Consider the following 26,340-nt stretch of genomic DNA (forward strand, 5'->3'; position numbering starts at 1 on the left):
CCTCTATCAGGTCGCCCCTCAACCTCCTTCGTTCCAGTGAGAACAAACCGAGTTTATTCAACCGCTCCTCATAGCTAATGCCCTCCATACCAGGCAACATTCTGGTAAATCTCTTCTGCACCCTCTCTAAAGCCTCCACATCCTTCTGGTAGTGTGGCGACCAGAATTGAACACTATACTCCAAGTGTGGCCTAACTAAGGTTCTATACAGCTGCAACATGACTTGCCAATTCTTATACTCAATGCCCCGGCCAATGAAGGCAAGCACGCCGTATGCCTTCTTGACTACCTTCTCAACCTGTGTTGCCCCTTTCAATGACCTGTGGACCTGTACTCCTAGATCTCTTTGACTTTCAATACTCTTGAGGGTTCTACCATTCACTGTATATTCCCGACCTGCATTAGCCCTTCCAAAATGCATTACCTCACATTTGTCCGGATTAAACTCCATCTGCCATCTCTCCGCCCAAGTCTCCAGACAATCTAAATCCTGCTGTATCCTCAGACAGTCCTCATCGCTATCCGCAATTCCACCAACCTTTGTGTCGTCTGCAAACTTACTAATCAGACCAGTTACATTTTCCTCCAAATCATTTATATATACTACAAGAGCAAAGGTCCCAGCACTGATCCCTGTGGAACACCACTGGTCAGAGCCCTCCAATTAGAAAAGCATCCCTCCATTGCTACCCTCTGCCTTCTATGGCCTAGCCAGTTCTGTATCCACCTTGCCAGTTCACCCCTGATCCCGTGTGACTTCACCTTTTGTACTAGTCTACCATGAGGGACCTTGTCAAAGGCCTTACTGAAGTCCATATAGACAACATCTACTGCCCTACCTGCATCAATCATCTTAGTGACCTCCTCGAAAAACTCTATCAAGTTAGTGAGACACGACCTCCCCTTCACAAAACGGTGCTGCCTCTCACTAATACGTCCATTTGCTTCCAAATGGGAGTAGATCCTGTCTCGAAGAATTCTCTCCAGTAATTTCCCTACCACTGAAGTAAGGCTCACCGGCCTGTAGTTCCCGGGATTATCCTTGCTACCCTTCTTAAACAGAGGAACAACATTGGCTATTCTCCAGTCCTCCGGGACATCCCCTGAAGACAGCGAGGATCCAAAGATTTCTGTCAAGGCCTCAGCAATTTCCTCTCCAGCCTCCTTCAAATTCTGGGGTAGATCCCATCAGGCCCTGGGGACTTATCTACCTTAATATTTTTTAAGACACCCAACACCTCGTCTTTTTGGATGACAATGTGACCCAGGCTATCTACACCCCCTTCTCCAGACTCAACATCTACCAATTCCTTCTCTTTGGTGAATACTGATGCAAAGTATTCATTTAGTACCTCGCCCATTTCCTCTGGCTCCACACATAGATTCCCTTGCCTATCCTTCAGTGGGCCAACCCTTTCCCTGGCTACCCTCTTGCTTTTTATGTACGTGTAAAAAGCCTTGGGATTTTCCTTAACCCTATTTGCCAATGACTTTTCATGACCCCTTCTAGCCCTCCTGACTCCTTGCTTAAGTTCCTTCCTACTTTCCTTATATGCCACACAGGCTTTGTCTGTTCCCAGCCTTTTAGCCCTGACAAATGCCTCCTTTTTCTTTTTGACGAGGCCTACAATATCACTCGTCATCCAAGGTTCCCGAAAATTGCCGTATTTATCTTTCTTCCTCACAGGAACATGCCGGTCCTGAATTCCTTTCAACTGACACTTGAAAGCCTCCCACATGTCAGATGTTGATTTGCCCTCAAACATCCGCCCCCAACCTGGGTTAACACTGCTGCCTCACAGTGCCAGGGACCCGGGTTAACACTGCTGCCTCGCAGTGCCAGGGACTCGGGTTAACACTGCTGCCTCGCAGTGCCAGGGACCCGGGTTAACACTGCTGCCTCACAGTGCCAGGGACCCGGGTTAACACTGCTGCCTCGCAGTGCCAGGGACCCGGGTTAACACTGCTGCCTTGCAGTGCCAGGGACTCGGGTTAACACTGCTGCCTCGCAGTGCCAGGGACTCGGGTTAACACTGCTGCCTCACACTGCCAGGGACCCTGGTTAACACTGCTGTGTCACAGTGCCAGGGACCCGGGATAACACTGCTGTCTCACAGTGCCAGGGACCAGGGTTAACACTGCTGTCTCACAGAGCCAGGGACCCGGGTTAACACTGCTGCCTCACAGTGCCAGGCACCGGGTTAACACTGCTGTCACACAGTGCCAGGGACTTGGGTTAACACTGCTGTCTCACAGTGCCAGGGACCCGGGTTAACACTGCTGTCTCGCAGTGCCAGGGACTTGGGTTAACACTGCTGTCTCACAGTGCCAGGGACTTGGGTTAACACTGCTGTCTCACAGTGCCAGGGACCCGGGTTAACACTGCTGCCTCACAGTGCCAGGGACCCTGGTTAACACTGCTGCCTCGCTGTGCCAGGGACCCGGGTTAACACTGCTGCCTCGCAGTGCCAGGGACCCGGGTTAACACTGCTGACTCACAGTGCCAGGGACTCGGGTTAACCCGGGTTAACACTGCGGTCTCAGTGCCAGGGAACCGGGTTAACACTGCTGCCTCACAGTGCCAGGGACCCGTGTGAACACTGCGGTCTCACAGTGCCAGGGACCCGGGTTAACACTGCTGTCTCACAGTGCCAGGGACCTGGGTTAACACTGCTGTCACAGTGCCAGGGACCTGGTTTAACACTGCTGTCTCACAGTGCCAGGGACCCGGGTTAACACTGCTGCCTCACAGTGCCAGGGACCCGGGTTAACACTGCTGTCTCACAGTGCCAGGGACCCGGGTTAACACTGCTGTCTCACAGTGCCAGGGGCCCGGGTTAACACTGCTGTCTCATAGAGCAAGGGACCCGGGTTAACACAGCTGTCTCACAGTGCCAGGGGCTGGGTTAACACTGCGGTCTCACAGTGCCAGGAACCCGGGTTAACACAGCTGTCTCACAGTGCCAGGGGCCCGGGTTAACACTGCGGCCTCACAGTGCAAGGGACCCGCGATAACACAGCTGTGTCACAGTGCCAGGAACCCGGGTTAACACTGCTGCCTCGCAGTGCCAGGGACCCGGGTTAACACTGCTGCCTCGCAGTGCCAGGGACCCGGGTTAACACTGCTGTCTCAGAGCCAGGGACCCGGGTTAACACTGCTGTCTCACAGTGCCAGGGATCCGGTCTTAACACTGCTGCCTCACAGTGCCAGGGACCCGGGTTAACACTGCTGCCTCGCTGTGCCAGGGACCCGGGTTAACACTGCTGTCTCACAGTGCCAGGGACCCGGGTTAACCCTGCTGCCTCACAGTGCCAGGGGCCCGGGTTAACACTGCTGTCTCACAGTGCCAGGGGCCCGGGTTAACACTGCGGTCTCACAGTGCCAGGGAACCGGGTTAACACTGCTGTCTAACAGTGCCAGGGTCTCGGGTTAACACTGCTGTCTCACAGTGCCAGGGATGCGGGTTTACACTGCTGCCTCGCAGCGCCAGGGACCCGGGTTAACACAGCTGTCTCACAGTGCCAGGGGCCCGGGTTAACACTGCGGTCTCACAGTGCCAGGGAACCGGGTTAACACTGCTGTCTAACAGTGCCAGGGTCTCGGGTTAACACTGCTGTCTCACAGTGCCAGGGATGCGGGTTTACACTGCTGTCTCACAGTGCCTGGTACCCGGGTTAACACTGCTGTCTCACAGTGCCAGGGACCCGGGTTAACACTGCTGTCTCACAGTGCCAGGGACCCGGGTTAACACTGCTGCCTCGCTGTGCCAGGGACCCGGGTTAACACTGCTGTCTCACAGTGCCAGGGACTTGGGTTAACACTGCTGTCTCACAGTGCCAGGGACCCGGGTTAACACTGCTGCCTCACAGTGCCAGGGACCCTGGTTAACACTGCTGCCTCGCTGTGCCAGGGACCCGGGTTAACACTGCTGCCTCGCAGTGCCAGGGACCCGGGTTAACACTGCTGACTCACAGTGCCAGGGACTCGGGTTAACCCGGGTTAACACTGCGGTCTCAGTGCCAGGGAACCGGGTTAACACTGCTGCCTCACAGTGCCAGGGACCCGTGTGAACACTGCGGTCTCACAGTGCCAGGGACCCGGGTTAACACTGCTGTCTCACAGTGCCAGGGACCTGGGTTAACACTGCTGTCACAGTGCCAGGGACCTGGTTTAACACTGCTGTCTCACAGTGCCAGGGACCCGGGTTAACACTGCTGCCTCACAGTGCCAGGGACCCGGGTTAACACTGCTGTCTCACAGTGCCAGGGACCCGGGTTAACACTGCTGTCTCACAGTGCCAGGGGCCCGGGTTAACACTGCTGTCTCATAGAGCAAGGGACCCGGGTTAACACAGCTGTCTCACAGTGCCAGGGGCTGGGTTAACACTGCGGTCTCACAGTGCCAGGAACCCGGGTTAACACAGCTGTCTCACAGTGCCAGGGGCCCGGGTTAACACTGCGGCCTCACAGTGCAAGGGACCCGCGATAACACAGCTGTGTCACAGTGCCAGGAACCCGGGTTAACACTGCTGCCTCGCAGTGCCAGGGACCCGGGTTAACACTGCTGCCTCGCAGTGCCAGGGACCCGGGTTAACACTGCTGTCTCAGAGCCAGGGACCCGGGTTAACACTGCTGTCTCACAGTGCCAGGGATCCGGTCTTAACACTGCTGCCTCACAGTGCCAGGGACCCGGGTTAACACTGCTGCCTCGCTGTGCCAGGGACCCGGGTTAACACTGCTGTCTCACAGTGCCAGGGACCCGGGTTAACCCTGCTGCCTCACAGTGCCAGGGGCCCGGGTTAACACTGCTGTCTCACAGTGCCAGGGGCCCGGGTTAACACTGCGGTCTCACAGTGCCAGGGAACCGGGTTAACACTGCTGTCTAACAGTGCCAGGGTCTCGGGTTAACACTGCTGTCTCACAGTGCCAGGGATGCGGGTTTACACTGCTGCCTCGCAGCGCCAGGGACCCGGGTTAACACAGCTGTCTCACAGTGCCAGGGGCCCGGGTTAACACTGCGGTCTCACAGTGCCAGGGAACCGGGTTAACACTGCTGTCTAACAGTGCCAGGGTCTCGGGTTAACACTGCTGTCTCACAGTGCCAGGGATGCGGGTTTACACTGCTGTCTCACAGTGCCTGGTACCCGGGTTAACACTGCTGTCTCACAGTGCCAGGGACCCGGGTTAACACTGCTGTCTCACAGTGCCAGGTACCCGGGTTAACACTGCTGCCTCGCTGTGCCAGGGACCCGGGTTAACACTGCTGTCTCACAGTGCCAGGGACCCGGGTTAACCCTGCTGCCTCACAGCGCCAGGGAACCGGGTTAACACTGCTGCCTCACAGTGCCAGGGACCCGGGTTAACACTGCTGCCTCGCAGAGCCAGGGAACCGGGTTAACACTGCTGCCTCACAGTGCCAGGGACCCGGGTTAACACTGCTGTCTCACAGTGCCAGGGACCCGGGTTAACACTGCTGTTTCACTGTGCCAGGGACCCCGGTTAACACTGCTGCCTCAGTGCCAGGGACCCGGGTTAACACTGCTGCCTCGCAGTGCCAAGGACCCGGGTTAACACTGCTACCTCACAGTGCCAGGGACCCGGTCTTAACACTGCTGCCTCAGTGCCAGGGACCCGGGTTAACACTGCTGTCTCAGTGCCAGGGACCCGGGTTAACACTGCTGTCTCACAGTGCCAGGGACCAGGGTTACCACTGCTGTCTCAGTGCCAGGGACCCGGGTTAGCACTGCTGTCTCACAGTGCCAGGGACCCGGGTTAACACTGCTGTCTCACAGTGCCAGGGGCCCGGGTTAACACTGCTGCCTCGCAGTGCCAGGGACCCGGGTTATCACTGCTGTCTCACAGTGCCAGGGACCCGGGTTATCACTGCTGTCTCACAGAGCCAGGGACCCGGGTTATCACTGCTGTCTCACAGTGCCAGGGACCCGGGTTAGCACTGCTGTCTCACAGTGCCAGGGACCCGGGTTAACACTGCTGCCTCACAGTGCCAGGCACCCAGGTTAACACTGCTGTCTCACAGTGCCAGGGACCTGGGTTACCACTGCTGTCTCACAGTGCCAGGGACCCGGGTTAACGCTGCTGTGTTACAGTGCCAGGGACCCGGGTTAACACTGCTGTCCCACAGTGCCAGGGACCCGGGTTAACACTGCTGTCCCACAGTGCCAGGGACCCGGGTTAACACTGCTGTCTCACAGCGCCAGGGACCCGGGTTAACACTGCTGTCCCACAGTGCCAGGGACCCGGGTTAACACTGCTGTCTAACCGTGCCAGGGACCCGGGTTAACACTGCTGTCTCACAGCGCCAGGGACCCGGGTTAACACTGCTGTCCCACAATGCCAGGGACCCGGGTTCACACTGCTGTCTCACAGTGCCAGGGACCCGGGTTAACACTGCTGTCTCACAGCGCCAGGGACCCGGGTTAACACTGCTGTCTCACAGCGCCAGGGACCCGGGTTAACACTGCTGTCCCACAGTGCCAGGGACCCGGTTTAACACTGCTGTCTCGCAGCGCCAGGGATCCGGTCTTAATACTGCTGCCTCACAGTGCCAGGGACCCGGGTTAACACTGCTGCCTCGCTGTGCCAGGGACCCGGGTTAACACTGCTGTCTCACAGTGCCAGGGACCCGGGTTAACCCTGCTGCCTCACAGTGCCAGGGGCCCGGGTTAACACTGCTGTCTCACAGTGCCAGGGGCCCGGGTTAACACTGCGGTCTCACAGTGCCAGGGTCTCGGGTTAACACTGCTGTCTCACAGTGCCAGGGACCCTGGTTAACACTGCTGTCTCACAGAGCCAGGGACCCGGGATAACACTGCTGTCTCACAGTGCCAGGGACCCGGGTTAACACTGCTGTCTCACAGTGACAGGACCCGGATTAACACTGCTGTCTCACAGAGCCAGGGACCCGGGTTAACACTGCTGCCTCACAGTGCCAGTGGACCGGGTTAGCACTGCTGTCTCACAGTGCCAGGGACCCGGATTAACACTGCTGCCTCTCAGTGCCAGGGACCCGGGTTAACACTGCTGCCTCGCAGAGCCAGGGACCCGGGTTAACACTGCTGCCTCACAGTGCCAGGGACCCGGGTTAACACTGCTGTCTCACAGTGCCAGGGACCCGGGTTAACACTGCTGTTTCACTGTGCCAGGGACCCGGGTTAACACTGCTGCCTCAGTGCCAGGGACCCGGGTTAACACTGCTGCCTCGCAGTGCCAAGGACCCGGGTTAACACTGCTACCTCACAGTGCCAGGGACCCGGTTTTAACACTGCTGCCTCAGTGCCAGGGACCCGGGTTAACACTGCTGTCTCAGTGCCAGGGACCCGGGTTAACACTGCTGTCTCACAGTGCCAGGGACCAGGGTTACCACTGCTGTCTCAGTGCCAGGGACCCGGGTTAGCACTGCTGTCTCACAGTGCCAGGGACCCGGGTTAACACTGCTGTCTCACAGTGCCAGGGGCCCGGGTTAACACTGCTGCCTCGCAGTGCCAGGGACCCGGGTTATCACTGCTGTCTCACAGTGCCAGGGACCCGGGTTATCACTGCTGTCTCACAGAGCCAGGGACCCGGGTTATCACTGCTGTCTCACAGTGCCAGGGACCCGGGTTAGCACTGCTGTCTCACAGTGCCAGGGACCCGGGTTAACACTGCTGCCTCACAGTGCCAGGCACCCAGGTTAACACTGCTGTCTCACAGTGCCAGGGACCTGGGTTACCACTGCTGTCTCACAGTGCCAGGGACCCGGGTTAACACTGCTGTCCCAGTGTGCCAGGGACCCGGGTTAACACTGCTGTCCCACAGTGCCAGGGACCCGGGTTAACACTGCTGTCTCACAGCGCCAGGGACCCGGGTTAACACTGCTGTCCCACAGTGCCAGGGACCCGGGTTAACACTGCTGTCTCACAGTGCCAGGGACCCGGGTTAACACTGCTGTCTCACAGCGCCAGGAACCCGGGTTAACACTGCTGTCCCACAATGCCAGGGACCCGGGTTCACACTGCTGTCTCACAGTGCCAGGGACCCGGGTTAACACTGCTGTCTCACAGCGCCAGGGACCCGGGTTAACACTGCTGTCCCACAGTGCCAGGGACCCGGGTTAACACTGCTGTCTCGCAGCGCCAGGGACCCGGGGTAACACTGCTGTCTACAGTGCCAGTGACCCGGGTTAACACTGCTGCCTCACAGTGCCAGGGACCCGGGTTAACACTGCTGTCTCGCAGCGCCAGGGACCCGGGGTAACACTGCTGTCTACAGTGCCAGTGACCCGGGTTAACACTGCCGTCTCACAGTGCCTGGGACCCGGGTTAACACTGCTGTCTCACAGCGCCAGGGGCCGGGTTAACACTGCTGCCTCACAGTGCCAGGGACCCGGGTTAACACTGCTGCCTCACAGAGCCAGGGGCCGGGTTAACACTGCTGTCTCACAGTGCCAGGGACCCGGGTTAACACTGCTGTCTCGCAGTTCCAGCGACCCGGGTTAACACTGCTGCCTCACAGTGCCAGGGACCCGGGTTAACACTGCTGTCTCACAGTGCCAGGAACCCGGGTAAACACTGCTGCCTCACAGTGCCAGGGACCCGGGTTAACATTGCTGTCTCACAGTGCCAGGGACCCGGGTTAACACTGCGGTCTCACAGAGCCAGGGACCCGGGTCAGCACTGCTGTCTCACTGCGCCAGGGACCCGGGTTAACACTGCTGTCTCACAGAGCCAGGGACCCGGGTTAACACTGCTGCCTCACAGTGCCAGGGACCCGGGTTAACACTGCTGTCTCACAGTGCCAGGGACCCGGGTTAACACTGCTGTCTCACAGTGCCAGGGACCCGGGTTAACACTGCTGTCTCACAGTGCCAGGGACCCGGGTTAACACTGCTGTCTCACAGTGCCAGGGACCCGGGTTAACACTGCTGTCTCACAGGGCCAGGGTCCCGGGTTAACACTGCTGTCTCACAGTGCCAGGGACCCGGGTTAACACTGCTGCCTCACAGTGCCAGGGACCCGGGTTAACACTGCTGTCTCACAGTGCCAGGGACCCGGGTTAACACTGCTGTCTCACAGTGCCAGGGACCCGGGTTAACACTGCTGTCTCAAAGTGCCAGGGACCCGGGTTAACACTGCTGTCTCACAGTGCCAGGGACCCGGGTTAACACTGCTGTCTCACAGTGCCAGGGACCCGGGTTAACACTGCTGTCTCACAGGGCCAGGGTCCCGGGTTAACACTGCTGTCTCACAGTGCCAGGGACCCGGGTTAACACTGCTGTCTCACAGTGCCAGGGACCCGGGTTAACACTGCCGTCTCACAGTGCCAGGGACCCGTGTTAACACTGCTGTGTAACAGTGCCAGGGGCCCGGGTTAACACTGCTGTCTCACAGTGCCAGGGACCCGGGTTAACACTGCTGCCTCACAGTGCCAGGGACCCGGGTTAACATTGCTGTCTCACAGTGCCAGGGATCCGGGTTAACACTGCTGTCTCACAGAGCCAGGGACCCGGGTCAGCACTGCTGTCTCACAGCGCCAGGGACCCGGGTTAACACTGCTGTCTCACAGTGCCAGGCAACCGGGTTAACACTGCTGTCTCACAGTGCCAGGGACCCGGGTTAACACTGCTGTCTCACAGTGCCAGGGTCCCGGGTTAACACTGCTGTCTCACAGTGCCAGGAGCCGGGTTAACACTGCTGTCTCACAGTGCCAGGGACCCGGGTTAACACTGCTGTCTCACAGTGCCAGGGACCCGGGTTAACACTGCTGTCTCACAGTGCCAGGGACCCGGGTTAACACTGCTGTCTCACAGTGCCAGGGACCCGGGTTAACACTGCTGTCTCACAGTGCCAGGGACCCGGGTTAACACTGCTGTCTCACAGTGCCAGGGACCCGGGTTAACACTGCTGCCTCACGGTGCCAGGGACCCGGGTTAACACTGCTGTCTCACAGAGCCAGGGACCTGGAAATATGGCCTAGTTGCAAGATACACTGTGGCCTGATGGGAAATTAGGTCAAGTCGCAGAGATACCAGAGAAATTTCAGAGTCTCTCTGGACACTTCCTGGAAATGTCGGTTCCACGATGGGAAGCAGGAGGTTCCTGACCTCAGTGGAGATCATGATCAGCTCAAGGGACCAGCTGAACCAGGTGCAGGCAGCAGGCCGAGACAGGGTGGGAGGGAAACATGGTGATGGGCAGCACCTGGTGAAACATTGGCCGTTTCTCGGCTTTGACCGAACGGGAGGGTTTGCTGGGGTCTGTCTGAAGAAATAGATCCTGTTCCCTGGATTCTGTGAAACACAAACCCGGCAGCCAGGGGGCAGTAAAACCCACATCGGAGAACCTTCGGAAAGCTGGACGGAATCGTCTGGAGGGGCCGGGATTCATAAACCCTGGGACCAACCATTGTTGAAGATTACTCCATGTCACGCGTCCATCGAGCCGATGCCGTCCAGCTGTGCTGATTAGAGTGACATTTGAGTTTAATTTGCAAGTTGGTTAACAGTCATCATTTACTGAGTTCAAGTCCGTGGGAGTTTTATTAAGGGTTAAGTCTGCGTGACAATAATTAACTGTGTGAGGCATGTGATCAGAATGAAGGGACCCTGATTCTAGACTAGCTGTGAGTGGCTTGTGCGACCCGTCTGCTGTTGTCCCTGATCCTGGAGAGCCAACAGAGAAGTGTCACAGGTAGGCTTACATTAACGCTGCAATGAAGTGACTGTGAAAAGCCCCTAGTCGCCACATTCCGGCGCCTGTTCGGGCACACGGAGGGGGAATTCAGAATGTCCAATTCACCCAACAGCACGTCTTTCGGGACTTGTGGGAGGAAACCGGAGCTCCCGGAGGAAACCCACGCAGGCACGGGGAGGACGCGCAGACTCCGCACAGACAGTGACCCAGCGGGGAATCGAACCCGGGGACCCCTGGAGCTGTGAAGCGACGGTGCTAACCGCTGTGCTGCCGTGTCTCGGCTACACTCGAACATGTCGGTGTCCAGATCGAGCGGGTGCCTTTGTGATTCCGAAAACGGGAACCGCCCGTGGCGAGGGAGGCACGTTGACCTTCACCTGAAAGGAATCGGAGTTCGCTTGACCTTAGCCGGTTTGGGTGAGGCGACATGTGGACCAATGAGATGGGCCTGGGCCTCCATATTTAAGGTCTCGAGGTTTAAGTAAAGATTAAGGGGCAGTGGAATAAGATTGGTTGATCTGCACGGGCTGGAAGTTCAAAGAATACGAGTTGAATTCGCTGAAAAACGGAAGGGGCCTTTGCAGGGCAGATGTCGAGTGTCGCCCTGGGTTACGGGGCCTGAGTCTGTCCTGTAACCAGCGGCGGCGGCTCAGACACAAGTGTCCTCCTCTGAGGGTCTGTGTTTGAGATTGTGGCCGTCCTCCTCCTGCCTGCTCTGATGTCCAGGCTCCCACCGCGTTGATCCAGGATTAGGCCAACATTTGCTGATCCCGGCAATCTCATTCTTTGCTTCGCGACGCTCCCGCCCAGTGGCGATGTTACCAGAAGCTGACGATTGGGGCAGTCCAGCCTCTCGCCCGCTGTTGATGCTGCAGTTTATTTGTTCCTTGTTAATCCGGGGGCCTCTCTGCTTTCCGAGCCAGTGTATAAAAAGGAGGTGGGATGGTTCTCTCCGGAAAACGGATTCTTCCCGACGCCACATCAGGGAGGCAGCACCGGTTCTGCAGCACAAGGTCTGGTAAAATCGCGGTTCCTGGCCCTCAGAAGCAATGGGTGTGGGGTTGTGTCCCCTGTGGGAGCGAGACGCTGTTGGAGTGTGGGGGGGGGCGGGGGGCAGCATCACTGGACTGGTAACCACAGGCCCAGGCTGACCTTCAGGTGGCGCAAGGCCCAGGCCTCACCGCGGAAACTGGCGGGTTTAGAATTCAGCTGATAACTGTCGCGTAGAGTCTGCAATTGTCCCACTTTCGGGACATCGCGGAAAACAGCCACCCTCACCAGGCCTGGCCTGCCGGTCATGGCCTGCAGCCCCTGCCTGCCCAGAGAGAGGCATCAGAATGCTGCTCGGGGTTCAGGGCGATCCCAGGCTGTACCAGGGCCTGCACGGAGAGAGCTGCTCTCGCCCAGCGCACAGGGCGATCCCAGGCTGTACCAGGGCCTGCACGGAGAGAGCTGCTCTCGCCCAGTGCACAGGGCGATCCCAGGCTGTACCAGGGCCTGCACGGAGAGAGCTGCTCTCGCCCAGCGCACAGGGCGATCCCAGGCTGTACCAGGGCCTGCACGGAGAGAGCTGCTCGCGCCCAGTGCACAGGGCGATCCCAGGCTGTACCAGGGCCTGCACGGAGAGAGCTGCTCTCGCCCAGCGCACAGGGCGATCCCAGGCTGTACCAGGGCCTGCACGGAGAGAGCTGCTCTCGCCCAGTGCACAGGGCGATCCCAGGCTGTACCAGGGCCTGCACGGAGAGAGCTGCTCTCGCCCAGCGCACAGGGCGATCCCAGGCTGTACCAGGGCCTGCACGGAGAGAGCTGCTCTCGCCCAGTGCACAGGGCGATCCCAGGCTGTACCAGGGCCTGCACGGAGAGAGCTGCTCTCGCCCAGTGCACAGGGCGATCCCAGGCTGTACCAGGGCCTGCACGGAGAGAGCTGCTCTCGCCCAGCGCACAGGGCGATCCCAGGCTGTACCAGGGCCTGCACGGAGAGAGCTGCTCTCGCCCAGCGCACAGGGCGATCCCAGGCTGTACCAGAGCCTGCACGGAGAGAGCTGCTCTCGCCCAGTGCACAGGGCGATCCCAGGCTGTACCAGAGCCTGCACGGAGAGAGCTGCTCTCGCCCAGTGCACAGGGCGATCCCAGGCTGTACCAGGGCCTGCACGGAGAGAGCTGCTCTCGCCCAGTGCACAGGGCGATCCCAGGCTGTACCAGGGCCTGCACGGAGAGAGCTGCTCTCGCCCAGTGCACAGGGCGATCCCAGGCTGTACCAGGGCCTGCACGGAGAGAGCTGCTCTCGCCCAGCGCACAGGGCGATCCCAGGCTGTACCAGAGCCTGCACGGAGAGAGCTGCTCTCGCCCAGTGCACAGGGCGATCCCAGGCTGTACCAGAGCCTGCACGGAGAGAGCTGCTCTCGCCCAGTGCACAGGGCGATCCCAGGCTGTACCAGGGCCTGCACGGAGAGAGCTGCTCTCGCCCAGAGCACAGGGCGATCCCAGGCTGTACCAGGGCCTGCACGGAGAGAGCTGCTCTCGCCCAGCGCACAGGGCTATCCCAGGCTGTACCAGGGCCTGCACGGAGAGAGCTGCTCTCGCCCAGTGCACAGGGCGATCCCAGGCTGTACCAGGGCTTGCACGGAGAGAGCTGCTCTCGCCCAGTGCACAGGGAGATCCCAGGGTCAGCCCAATCTGGCGGACGTGACAGGAGAAGGAAGCTGGGGGGAGGGTGGGGGGGGGGGGGGGATGATCTGTCAGGTTACTGTCCAGGACTGAGGAGACGGGGAGGGAACGGGAGAGGAGGAGGCGACCAGGCGGGAGAGTCAGTGTGAGGGGGGAGTGTCAGTGTGAGGGGGGAGTGTCAGTGTGAGGGGGGAGTGTCAGTGTGAGGGGGGAGTGTCAGTGTGAGGGGGGAGTGAGGGGGGAGTGAGGAGGGAGTGGAAGTGTGGGGGGGGAGAGGGGGGAGTGAGGGGCGAGTGTCAGTGTGAGGGGGAGTGTCAGTGTGAGTGGGAGTGAGGGGGGAGTGTCAGAGTGAGGTGGGAGTGTCAGTGTGAGGGGGGAGTGCCACTGTGAGGGGGGAGTGTCTGTGTGAGTGGGAGTGAGGGGGGAGTGTCAGAGTGAAGGAGTGTCAGAGTGAGGGGGAGTGTCAGTGTGAGTGGGAGTGAGGGGGGAGTGTCAGAGTGAGGTGGGAGTGTCAGAGTGAGGGGGGAGTGTCAGAGTGAGGGGGAGTGTCAGAGTGAGGGGGGAGTGTCAGAGTGAGGGGGGAGTGTCAGAGTGAGGGGGGAGTGTCAGTGTGAGGGGGGAGTGTCAGTGTGAGGGGGGAGTGTCAGTGTGAGTGGGAGTGAGGGGGGAGTGTCAGAGTGAGGGGGGAGTGTCAGAGTGAGGGGGGAGTGTCAGTGTGAGGGGGGAGTGTCAGTGTGAGGGGGGAGTGTCAGTGTGAGGGGGGAGTGTCAGTGTGAGGGGGGAGTGTCAGTGTGAGGGGGGAGTGTCAGAGTGAGGGGGGAGTGTCAGTGTGAGGGGGGAGTGTCAGTGTGAGGGGGGAGTGTCAGTGTGAGGGGGAGTGTCAGTGTGAGTGGGAGTGAGGGGGGAGTGTCAGTGTGAGGGGGGAGTGAGGGGGGAGTGTCAGTGTGAGGGGCGAGTGTCAGTGTGAGGGGGGAGTGTCAGTGTGAGGGGGGAGTGTCAGTGTGAGGGGGGAGTGTCAGTGTGAGGGGGGAGTGTCAGTGTGAGGGGGGAGTGTCAGTGTGAGGGGGGAGTGTCAGTGTGAGGGGGGAGTGTCAGTGTGAGGGGGGAGTGTCAGTGTGAGGGGGGAGTGTTAGTGTGAGGGGGGAGTGTTAGTGTGAGGGGGAGTGTCAGTGTGAGGGGGGAGTGTCAGTGTGAGGGGGAGTGTCAGTGTGAGGGGGAGTGTCAGTGTGAGGGGGAGAGTGTCAGTGTGAGGGGGGAGTGTCAGTGTGAGGGGGGAGTGTCAGTGTGAGGGGGGAGTTAGATGGGAGTGAGGAGGGAGTGGAAGTGTGGGGGGGAGTGAGGGGCGAGTGTCAGTGTGAGGGGGAGTGTCAGTGTGAGGGGGGAGTGAGGGGGGAGTGTCAGTGTGAGGGGGGAGTGTCAGTGTGAGGGGGGAGTGTCAGTGTGAGGGGGGAGTGTCAGTGTGAGGGGGGAGTGCGGGGGGAGTGTCAGTGTGAGGGGGGAGTGAGGGGGGAGTGTCTGTGTGAGGGGGGAGTGTCAGTGTGAGGGGGGAGTGTCAATGTGAGGGGGGAGTGAGGGGGAGTGTCAGTGTGAGGGGGGAGTGAGGGGGGAGTGTCAGTGTGAGGGGGGGAGTGTCAGTGTGAGGGGGGAGTGTCAGTGTGAGGGGGGAGTGTCAGTGAGGGGGGAGTGTCAGTGTGAGGGGGGAGTGTCAGTGTGAGGGGGGAGTGTCAGTGTGAGGGGGGAGTGAGGGGGAGTGTTGTCAGTGTGAGTGGGAGTGAGGGGGGACTGTCAGAGTGAAGGGGGAGTGTCAGAGTGAGGGGGGAGTGTCAGTGTGAGGTGGGTGTCAGTATGAGGGGGGAGTGAGGGGGGAGTGTCAGTGTGAGGGGGGAGTGTCAGTGTGAGCGGGGAGTGTCAGTGTGAGGGGCGAGTGTCAGTGTGAGGGGCGAGTGTCAGTGTGAGGGGGGAGTGTCAGTGTGAGGGGGGAGTGTCAGTGTGAGGGGGGAGTGTCATTGTGAGGGGGAGTCAGTGTGAGGGGGGAGTGTCAGTGTGAGGGGGGAGTGTCAGTGTGAGGGGGGAGTGTCAGTGTGAGGGGGGAGTGTCAGTGTGAGGGGGGAGTGTCAGTGTGAGGGGGCAGTGTCAGTGTGAGGGGGGAGTGTCAGTGTGAGGGGGGAGTGTCAGTGTGAGGGGGGAGTGTCAGTGTGAGGGGGTGGTGCCAGTGTGAGGGGGGAGTGTCAGTGTGAGGGGGGGAGTGAGGGGGGAGTGTCAGTGGGAGGGGGGAGTGTCAGTGTGAGGGGGGAGTGAGGAGGGAGTGTCAGTGTATGGGGGGAGTGAGGGGGGAGTGTCAGTGTGAGGGGGGAGTGAGGGGGGAGTGTCAGTGTGAGGGGGGAGTGTCAGTGTGAGGGGGGAGTGTCAGTGTGAGGGGGGAGTGAGGAGGGAGTATCAGTGTGAGGGGGGAGTGAGGGGGGAGTGTCAGTGTGAGGGGGGAGTGAGGGGGGAGTGTCAGTGTGAGGGGGGAGTGTCAGTGTGAGGGGGGAGTGATGGGGGAGTGTCAGTGTGAGGGGGGAGTGATGGGGGAGTGTCAGTGTGAGGGGGGAGTGATGGGGGATTGTCAGTGTGAGGGGGAGTGTCAGTGTGAGGGGGAGTGTCAGTGTGAGGGGGAGTGTCAGTGTGAGGGGGAGTGTCAGTGTGAGGGGGAGTGTCAGTGTGAGGGGGGAGCGTCAGTGTGAGGGGGGAGTGTCAGAGTGAGGGGGAGTGTCAGTGTGAGGGGGAGTGTCAGTGTGAGGGGGGAGTGTCAGTGTGAGGGGGGAGTGTCAGTGTGAGGGGGGAGTGATGGGGGAGTGTCAGTGTGAGGGGGGAGTGTCAGTGTGAGGGGGGAGTGTCACAGTGAGGGGGGAGTGATGGGGGAGTGTCAGTGTGAGGGGGGAGTGATGGGGGAGTGTCAGTGTGAGGGGGGAGTGAGGGGAGAGTCAGAGTGACGGGGTGTCAGTGTGAGGGGGGAGTGTCAGTGTGAGGGGGGAGTGTCAGTGTGAGGGGGGAGTGTCAGTGTGAGGGGGGAGTGTCAGTGTGAGGGGGGAGTGTCAGTGTGAGGGGGGAGTGTCAGTGTGAGGGGGGAGTGTCAGAGTGAGGGGGGAGTGTCAGAGTGAGGGGGGAGTGTCAGAGTGAGGGAGGAGTGAGGGGAGAGTCAGAGTGACGGGGTGTCAGTGTGAGGGTGGAGTGATGGGGGAGTGTCAGTGTGAGGGGGGAGTGTCAGAGTGAGGGAGGAGTGAGGGGAGAGTCAGAGTGACGGGGTGTCAGTGTGAGGGGGGAGTGTCAGTGTGAGGGGGGAGTGTCAGTGTGAGGGGGGAGTGTCAGTGTGAGGGGGGAGTGTCAGTGTGAGGGGGGAGTGTCAGTGTGAGGGGGGAGTGTCAGTGTGAGGGGGGAGTGTCAGTGTGAGGGGGGAGTGAGGGGAGAGTCAGTGTGAGGGGGGAGTGTCAGTGTGAGGGGGGAGTGAGGGGGGAGTGTCAGTGTGAGGGGGGAGTGTCAGTGTGAGGGGGGAGTGATGGGGGAGTGTCAGTGTGAGGGGGGAGTGATGGGGGATTGTCAGTGTGAGGGGGATTGTCAGTGTGAGGGGGAGTGTCAGTGTGAGGGGGAGTGTCACTGTGAGGGGGAGTGTCAGTGTGAGGGGGGAGCGTCAGTGTGAGGGGGAGTGTCAGTGTGAGGGGGAGTGTCAGTGTGAGGGGGGAGTGTCAGTGTGAGGGGGTGTCAGTGTGAGGGGGGAGTGTCAGTGTGAGGGGGGAGTGTCAGTGTGAGGGGGGAGTGATGGGGGAGTGTCAGTGTGAGGGGGGAGTGTCAGTGTGAGGGGGGAGTGTCACAGTGAGGGGGGAGTGATGGGGGAGTGTCAGTGTGAGGGGGGAGAGAGGGGAGAGTCAGAGTGACGGGGTGTCAGTGTGAGGGGGGAGTGTCAGTGTGAGGGGGGAGTGTCAGTGTGAGGGGGGAGTGTCAGTGTGAGGGGGGAGTGTCAGTGTGAGGGGGGAGTGTCAGTGTGAGGGGGGAGTGTCAGTGTGAGGGGGGAGTGTCAGTGTGAGGGGGGAGTGTCAGTGTGAGGGGGGAGTGTCAGTGTGAGGGGGGAGTGTCAGTGTGAGGGGGGAGTGTCAGTGTGAGGGGGGAGTGTCAGTGTGAGGGGGGAGTGTCAGAGTGAGGGGGGAGTGTCAGAGTGAGGGAGGAGTGAGGGGAGAGTCAGAGTGACGGGGTGTCAGTGTGAGGGTGGAGTGATGGGGGAGTGTCAGTGTGAGGGGGGAGTGTCAGAGTGAGGGAGGAGTGAGGGGAGAGTCAGAGTGACGGGGTGTCAGTGTGAGGGGGGAGTGTCAGTGTGAGGGGGGAGTGTCAGTGTGAGGGGGGAGTGTCAGTGTGAGGGGGGAGTGTCAGTGTGAGGGGGGAGTGTCAGTGTGAGGGGGGAGTGTGAGTGTGAGGGGGGAGTGTCATTGTGAGGGGGAGTCAGTGTGAGGGGGGAGTGTCAGTGTGAGGGGGGAGTGTCAGTGTGAGGGGGGAGTGTCAGTGTGAGTGGGAGTGAGGGGGGAGTGTCAGAGTGAAGGGGGAGTGTCAGAGTGAGGGGGGAGTGTCAGTGTGAGGTGGGTGTCAGTATGAGGGGGGAGTGAGGGGGGAGTGTCAGTGTGAGGGGCGAGTGTCAGTGTGAGGGGGGAGTGTCAGTGTGAGGGGGGAGTGAGGGGGGAGTGTCAGTGTGAGGGGGGAGTGAGGAGGGAGTATCAGTGTGAGGGGGGAGTGAGGGGGGAGTGTCAGTGTGAGGGGGGAGTGTCAGTGTGAGGGGGGAGTGTCAGTGTGAGGGGGGAGTGATGGGGGAGTGTCAGTGTGAGGGGGGAGTGATGGGGGATTGTCAGTGTGAGGGGGATTGTCAGTGTGAGGGGGAGTGTCAGTGTGAGGGGGAGTGTCAGTGTGAGGGGGAGTGTCAGTGTGAGGGGGAGTGTCAGTGTGAGGGGGAGTGTCAGTGTGAGGGGGGAGTGTCAGTGTGAGGGGGAGTGTCAGTGTGAGGGGGGAGTGTCAGTGTGAGGGGGTGTCAGTGTGAGGGGGGAGTGTCAGTGTGAGGGGGGAGTGTCAGTGTGAGGGGGGAGTGATGGGGGAGTGTCAGTGTGAGGGGGGAGTGTCAGTGTGAGGGTGGAGTGTCAGTGTGAGGGGGGAGTGTCAGTGTGAGGGGGGAGTGTCAGTGTGAGGGGGGAGTGTCAGTGTGAGTGGGGAGTGTCAGAGTGAGGGGGGAGTGTCAGAGTGAGGGAGGAGTGAGGGGAGAGTCAGAGTGACGGGGTGTCAGTGTGAGGGTGGAGTGATGGGGGAGTGTCAGTGTGAGGGGGGAGTGTCAGAGTGAGGGAGGAGTGAGGGGAGAGTCAGAGTGACGGGGTGTCAGTGTGAGGGTGGAGTGATGGGGGAGTGTCACTGAGGGAGGAGTGTCAGTGTGAGGGGGAGCGTCAGAGTGAGTGGGTGTCAATGTGAGGGGGGAGTGGCAGATTGAGGGAGGAGTGAGGGGAGAGTCAGAGTGAGGAGGTGTCAGTGTGAGGATGGAGTGATGGGGGAGTGTCAGAGTGAGGGCGTGTCAGTGTGAGGGGGGTGGCAGTGTGCGGTGGAGCAGTGAGTGAATACCTCCACTCACTCAGCACCCTCGGTCCCTCCCCAGACGATGCCTCGGTGAACTTGGTGAATGATGATGTTCTTTTTCAGCTCGGAGACTGAACGATGGCAGAAACAGAGAGCAAAACTGATGGGAAACATTCCGACAGGAAGACTGGTCAGGTGGAAATGGCACCTTACAAGGTCAGTCTGTCCCAGGGTCGCCAACTCACACTCTCCTCTAGGTGCTGCATGTCTATCCCGGTATCCTCCTCTCACACTCTCCTCTAGGTGCTGAATGTCTCCCGGTGTCCTCCTCTCACACTCTCCTCTAGGTGCTGACTGTCTGTCCCAGTGTCCTTCTCTCACACTCTCCTCTAGGTGCTGCATGTCTATCCCGGTATCCTCCTCTCACACTCTCCTCTAGGTGCTGAATGTCTATCCCGGTGTCCTCCTATAACACTCTCTAGGTGCTGAATGTCTCCCGGTGTCCTCCTCTCACTCTCCTCAAGGTGCTGACTGTCTGTCCCAGTGTCCTCCTCGCACACTCTCCTCTAGGTGCTGCCTGTCCCAGTATCCCCCACTCACACTCTCCTCTAGGTGCTGACTGTCCCAGTGTCCCCCACTCACACTCTCCTCTAGGTGCTGACTGTCCCGGTGTCCGCCTCACACGCTCTCGTCTCCGTGCTGACTGACTGTCCCAGTGTCCTCCTCTCACACTCTCCTCTAGGTGCTGACTGTCTGTCCCGGTTTCTCCCTCTCACACTCTCCTCTAGGTGCTGCTGACTAACTGCCCCAGTGACCCCCTCTCACACTCTCCTCTAGGTGCTGTCTGTCTGTCCCAGTGTCCTTCTCTCACACTCTCCTCTAGGTGCTGAATGTCTCCCGGTGTCCTCCTCTCACACTCTCCTCTAGGTGCTGACTGTCTGTCCCAGTGTCCTTCTCTCACACTCTCCTCTAGGTGCTGCATGTCTATCCCGGTATCCTCCTCTCACACTCTCCTCTAGGTGCTGAATGTCTATCCCGGTGTCCTCCTATAACACTCTCCTCTAGGTGCTGCCTGTACCAGTGTCCTCCACTCACACTCTCCTCTAGGTGCTGACTGTCTGTTCCAGTGTCCCCCTCCCATACTCTCCTCCAGGTGCTGCAGTCTGTTCCAGTGTCCTCCTCTCTCACTCTCCTCTAGGTACTGACTGTCTGTCCCAGTGTCCTTCTCTCATACTCTCCTCTAGGTGCTGACTGTCTGTCCCAGTGTCCTCCTCGCACACTCTCCTCTCGGTGCTGCCTGTCCAAGTATCCCCCACTCACACTCTCCTCTAGGTGCTGACTGTCCCGGTGTCCGCCTCACACGCTGTTGTCTCCGTGCTGACTGACTGTCCCAGTGTCCTCCTCTCACACTCTCCTCTAGGTGCTATCTGTTTGTCCCATGTCCTCCTCTCACACTCTCCTCTAGGTGCTGACTGTCTGTCCCGGTTTCGCCCTCTCACACTCTCCTCTAGGTGCTGCTGACTAACTGCCCCAGTGACCCCCTCTCACACTCTCCTCTAGGTGCTGTCTGTCTGTCCCAGTGTTCTCCTCTCACACTCTCCTCTTGGTGCTGTCTGTCTGTCCCAGTGTTCTCCTCTCACACTCTCCTCTAGGTGCTGACTGTCTGTCCCGGTGTCCCCCTCTCACACTCTCCTCTAGGTGCTGACTGTCTGTCCCGGTGTCCCCCTCTCACACTCTCCTCTCGGTGCTGACTGTCGCAGTATCTGCCTCACACACCCACCTCTAGGTGCTGACTGTCCCGGTGTCCCCCTCTCACACTCTCCTCTAGGTGCTGTCTGTCTGTCCCAGTGTTCTCCTCTCACACTCTCCTCTAGGTGCTGACTGTCTGTCCCGGTGTCCCCCTCTCACACTCTCCTCTAGGTGCTGTCTGTCTGTCATATTATCTTCCTCTCACACTCTCCACTAGGTGCTGACTGTCTGTCCCGGTGTCGCCCTCTCACACTCTCCTCTAGGTGCTGCTGACTAACTGTCCCAGTGTCCCCCTCTCACACTCTCCTCTAGGTGCTGTCTGTCTGTCCCAGTGTTCTCCTCTCACACTCTCCACTAGGTGCTGACTGTCTGTCCCGGTGTCGCCCTCTCACACTCTCCTCTAGGTGCTGCTGACTAACTGTCCCAGTGTCCCCCTCTCACACTCTCCTCTAGGTGCTGTCTGTCTGTCCCAGTGTTCTCCTCTCACACTCTCCTCTAGGTGCTGACTGTCTGTCCCGGTGTCGCACTCTCACACTCTCCTCTAGGTGCTGCTGACTAACTGTCCCAGTGTCCCCCTCTCACACTCTCCTCTAGGTGCTGACTGTCTGTCCCGGTGTCCCCCTCTCACACTCTCCTCTAGGTGCTGACTGCCTGTCCCGGTGTCCCCCTCTCACACTCTCCTCTCGGTGCTGACTGTCACAGTATCTGCCTCTCACACCCACCTCTAGGTGCTGACTGTCCCGGTGTCCGCCTCACACGCTCTCGTCTCCGTGCTGACTGACTGTCTCAGTGTCCTCCTCTCACACTCTCCTCTATGTACTGACTGACTGTCCCAGTGTCCTCCTCTCACACTCTCCTCTAGGTGCTATCTGTTTGTCCCATGTCCTTCTCACACACTCTCCTCTAGGTGCTGACTGTCTGTCCCGGTGTCGCCCTCTCACACTCTGCTCTAGGTGCTGCTGACTAACTGTCCCAGTGTCCCCCTCTCACACTCTCCTCTCGGTGCTGACTGTCACAGTATCTGCCTCACACACCCACCTCTAGGTGCTGACTGTCCCGGTGTCCCCCTCTCACACTCTCCTCTAGGTGCTGTCTGTCTGTCCCAGTGTTCTCCTCTCACACTCTCCTCTAGGTGCTGACTGTCTATCCCGGTGTCCCCCTCTCACACTCTCCTCTAGGTGCTGTCTGTCTGTCACAGTATCTTCCTCTCACACTCTCCACTAGGTGCTGACTGTCTGTCCCGGTGTCGCCCTCTCACACTCTCCTCTAGGTGCTGCTGACTAACTGTCCCAGTGTCCCCCTCTCACACTCTCCTCTAGGTGCTGTCTGTCTGTCCCAGTGTTCTCCTCTCACACTCTCCACTAGGTGCTGACTGTCTGTCCCGGTGTCGCCCTCTCACACTCTCCTCTAGGTGCTGCTGACTAACTGTCCCAGTGTCCCCCTCTCACACGCTCCTCTAGGTGCTGTCTGTCTGTCCCAGTGTTCTGCTCTCACACTCTCCTCTAGGTGCTGACCGTCTGTCCCGGTGTCGCACTCTCACACTCTCCTCTAGGTGCTGCTGACTAACTGTCCCAGTGTCCCCCTCTCACATTCTCCTCTAGGTGCTGTCTGTCTGTCCCAGTGTCCTCCTCTCAAACTCTCCTCTAAGTGCTGAGTGTCTGTCCCAGTGTCCTCCTCTCTCTCACTCTCCTCTAGGTGCTGACTGTCTGTCCCAGTGTCCTCCTCTCACAGGAGGAGGCCCCATTCAGACCCTTCTCCAGCCTGTTACATAGCAACTGGAGGAGGCCCCATTCAGCCCCTTCTCTAGCCTGTTACACAGGAACAGGAGGAGGCCCCATTCAGCCCCTTCTCCAGCCTGTGACAAAGGAAGAGGAGGAGGCCCCATTCAGCCCCTTCTCCAGCCCGTTACACAGGAACAGGAGGAGGCCCCATTCAGCCCCTTCTCCAGCCTGTTGCACAGGAAGAGGAGGAGGCGCCATTCAGCCCCTTCTCCAGCCGGTTACACAGGAACAGGAGGAGGCCCCATTCAGCCCCTTCTCCAGCCTGTTGCACAGGAAGAGGAGGAGGCCCCATTCAGCCCCTTCTCCAGCCCGTTACACAGGAACAGGAGGAGGCCCCATTCAGCCCCTTCTCCAGCCTGTTACACAGGAACAGGAGGAGGCCCCATTCAGCCCCTTCTCCAGCCTGATACACAGGAACAGGAGGAGGCCCCATTCAGCCCCTTCTCCAGCCCGTTACACGGGAACAGGAGGAGGCCCCATTCAGCCCCTTCTCCAGCCTGTTACACAGGAACAGGAGGAGGCCCCATTCAGCCCCTTCTCCAGCCTGTTACACAGGAACAGGAGGAGGCCCCATTCAGCCCCTTCTCCAGCCCGTTACACAGGAACAGGAGGAGGCCCCATTCAGCCCATTCTCCAGCCTGTTACACAGGAACAGGAGGAGGCCCCATTCAGCCCCTTCTCCAGCCTGTTGCACAGGAATAGGAGGAGGCCCCATTCAGCCCCTTTTCCAGCCTGTTACACAGGAACAGGAGGAGGCCCCATTCAGCCCCTTCTCCAGCCTGTTGCACAGGAATAGGAGGAGGCCCCATTCAGCCCCTTTTCCAGCCTGTTACACAGGAACAGGAGGAGGCCCCATTCAGCCCCTTTTCCAGCCTGTTACACAGGAACAGGAGGAGGCCCCATTCAGCCCCTTTTCCAGCCTGTTACACAGGAACAGGAGGAGGCCCCATTCAGCCCCTTCTCCAGCCTGTTACACGGGAACAGGAGGAGGCCCCATTCAGCCCCTTCTCCAGCCTGTTACACGGGAACAGGAGGAGGCCCCATTCAGCCCCTTCTCCAGCCTGTTACACAGGAACAGGAGGAGGCCCCATTCAGCTCCTTCTCCAGCCTGTTACACAGGAACAGGAGGAGGCCCCACTCAGCCCTTCCCCAGCCTGTTAAACAGGAACAGGAGGAGGCCCCATTCAGCCCCTTCTCCAGCCTGTTACACAGGAAGAGGAGGAGGCTCCATTCAGCCCCTTCTCCAGCCTGTTACACAGGAGCAGGAGGAGGCCCCATTCAGCCCCTACTCCAGCCTGTTACACAGGAACAGGAGGAGGCCCCATTCAGCCCCTTCTCCAGCCTGTTACACAGGAAGAGGAGGAGGCTCCATTCAGCCCCTACTCCAGCCTGTTACACAGGAACAGGAGGAGGCCCCATTCAGCCCCTTCTCCAGCCTGTTACACAGGAAGAGGAGGAGGCTCCATTCAGCCCCTTCTCCAGCCTGTTACACAGGAACAGGAGGAGGCCCCATTCAGCCCCTTCTCCAGCCTGTTACACAGGAAAAGGAGGCCCCATTCAGCCCCTTCTCTAGCCTGTTACACAGGAACAGGAGGAGGCCCCATTCAGCCCCTTCTCCAGCCTGTAACACAGGAACAGGAGGAGGCCCCATTCAGCCCCTTCTCCAGCCTGTTACACAGGAACAGGAGGCCCCATTCAGCCCCTTCTCCAGCCTGTTACACAGGAACAGGAGGAGGCCCCATTCAGCCCCTTCTCCAGCCCGTTACACAGGAACAGGAGGAGGCCCCATTCAGCCCCTTCTCCAGCCTGTTACACAGGAACAGGAGGCCCCATTCAGCCCCTTCTCCAGCCTGTTACACAGGAACAGGAGGAGGCCCCATTCAGCCCCTTCTCCAGCCTGTTACACAGGAACAGGAGGAGGCCCCATTCAGCCCCTTCTCCAGCCCGTTACACAGGAACAGGAGGAGTCCCCATTCAGCCCCTTCTCCAGCCTGTTACACAGGAACAGGAGGAGGCCCCATTCAGCCCCTTCTCCAGCCCGTTACACAGGAACAGGAGGAGGCCCCATTCAGCCCCTTCTCCAGCCCGTTACACAGGAACAGGAGAAGGCCCCAGTCAGCCCCTTCTCCAGCCCGTTACACAGGAACAGGAGGAGGCCCCATTCAGCCCCTTCTCCAGCCCGTTACACAGGAACCGGAGGAGGCCCCGTTCAGCCCCTTCTCCAGCCTGTTACACAGGAACAGGAGGAGGCCAACAGGACTAGCCGATACTCTCTGAGACACACACTGTTTTGGGGCTGGACTTTGCTCTCAAACCTCCCTGATGAACGTTCTGTACTTTGTTTTCAACAGATGTTCATCTTTGAGCAGGAGAATTTCCGAGGCCGGTGTTTGGAGGTTACCAGCGAGTGCATGAATGTCTGTGATATGGGCTTCGAGCGGATTGGCTCCATGCGAGTAGAGTGTGGACCGTAAGTCAATGTTGTGGGCAATGGGGCAGGTTGGAATCGGAATGGGCTGAGGAGCAATGTGGACAAGGCTGTAGAATCTCCATTATAAAGATGCTTCCCGATACTCTGATCTCTTGCAACAGAGTCAGACAGTGCGGCACTCCCTCAATACTGACCCTCTGACAGTGCAGCACTCCCTCAGTACTGACTCTCTGACAGTGCAGCTCTCCCTCAGTACTGACCCTCTGACAGTGCAACACTCCCTCAGTACTGAACCTCTGAAAGTGCAGTGCTCCCTCAGTACTGACTCTCTGACAGTGCAGCACTCCCTCAGTACTGACCCTCTGACAGTGCGGCACTCCCTCAGTACTGACCCTCTGACAGTGCGGAACTCCCTCAGTACTGACCCTCTGACAGTGCAGCACTCCCTCAGTACTGACCCTCTGACAGTGCGGCACTCCCTCAGTACTGACCCTCTGACAGTGCGGCACTCCCTCAGTACTGACCCTCTGACAGTGCGGCACTCCCTCAGTACTGACCCTCTGACAGTGCGGCACTCCCTCAGTACTGACCCTCTGACAGTGCGGCACTCCCTCAGTACTGACCCTCTGACAGTGCGGCACTCCCTCAGTACTGACCCTCTGACAGTGCAGCACTCCCTCAGTACTGACCCCCTGACAGTGCAGCACTCCCTCAGTACTGACCCTCTGACAGTGCGGCACTCCCTCAGTACTGACCCTCTGACAGTGCAGCACTCCCTCTGTACTGACCCTCTGACAGTGCGGCACTCCCTCAGTACTGAACCTCTGACAGTGCAGCACTCCCTCAGTACTGACCCTCTGACAGTGCAGCTCTCCCTCAGTACTGACCCTGTGACAGTGCGGCACTCCCTCAGTACTGACCCTCTGACAGTGCAGCAGTCCCTCAGTACTGACCCTCTGACAGTGCAGCACTCCCTCAGTACTGACCCTCTGACAGTGCGGCACTCCCTCAGTACTGACCCTCTGACAGTGCGGCACTCCCTCAGTACTGACCCTGTGACAGTGCGGAGCTCCCTCAGTACTGACTCTCAGACAGCGCGGCACTCGCTCAGTACTGACCCTCTGACAGTGCAGCACTCCCTCAGTACTGACCCTCTGACAGTGCGGCACTCCCTCAGTACTGACCCTGTGACAGTGCGGCACTCCCTCAGTACTGACCCTCTGACAGTGCAGCAGTCCCTCAGTACTGACCCTCTGACAGTGCGGAACAGCCTCAGTACTGACCCTCGGACAGTGCGGCACTCCCTCAGTACTGACCCTCTGACAGTGCAGCACTCCCTCAGTACTGACCCTCTGACAGTGCAGCACTCCCTCAGTACTGACCGCCTGACAGTGCGGCACTCCCTCAGTACTGACCCTCTGACAGTGCGGCACTCCCTCAGTACTGA

The 26,340-nt window shown here is 59.4% G+C and overlaps 1 protein-coding gene across 1 annotated transcript in view; it reads left to right on the forward strand.

Moving 5' to 3' along the window:
• Positions 1-11,588: 11,588 nt before the first annotated feature.
• LOC140410109 (beta-crystallin B1-like) overlaps positions 11,589-26,340 on the forward strand; it is a 29,959-nt gene continuing 15,207 nt past the window's right edge. Inside the window, exons 1-3 of the mRNA XM_072498051.1 lie at positions 11,589-11,701; positions 19,056-19,148; positions 24,814-24,932. Of these exons, the coding sequence (XP_072354152.1) occupies positions 19,071-19,148; positions 24,814-24,932 (197 nt within the window). The 5' untranslated portion in view covers positions 11,589-11,701; positions 19,056-19,070. The remainder of the gene's footprint in view (positions 11,702-19,055; positions 19,149-24,813; positions 24,933-26,340) is intronic.

Source organism: Scyliorhinus torazame, chromosome 4 (genome assembly GCF_047496885.1).
Source record: "Scyliorhinus torazame isolate Kashiwa2021f chromosome 4, sScyTor2.1, whole genome shotgun sequence".
Taxonomy (NCBI): Eukaryota; Metazoa; Chordata; class Chondrichthyes; order Carcharhiniformes; family Scyliorhinidae; genus Scyliorhinus; species Scyliorhinus torazame.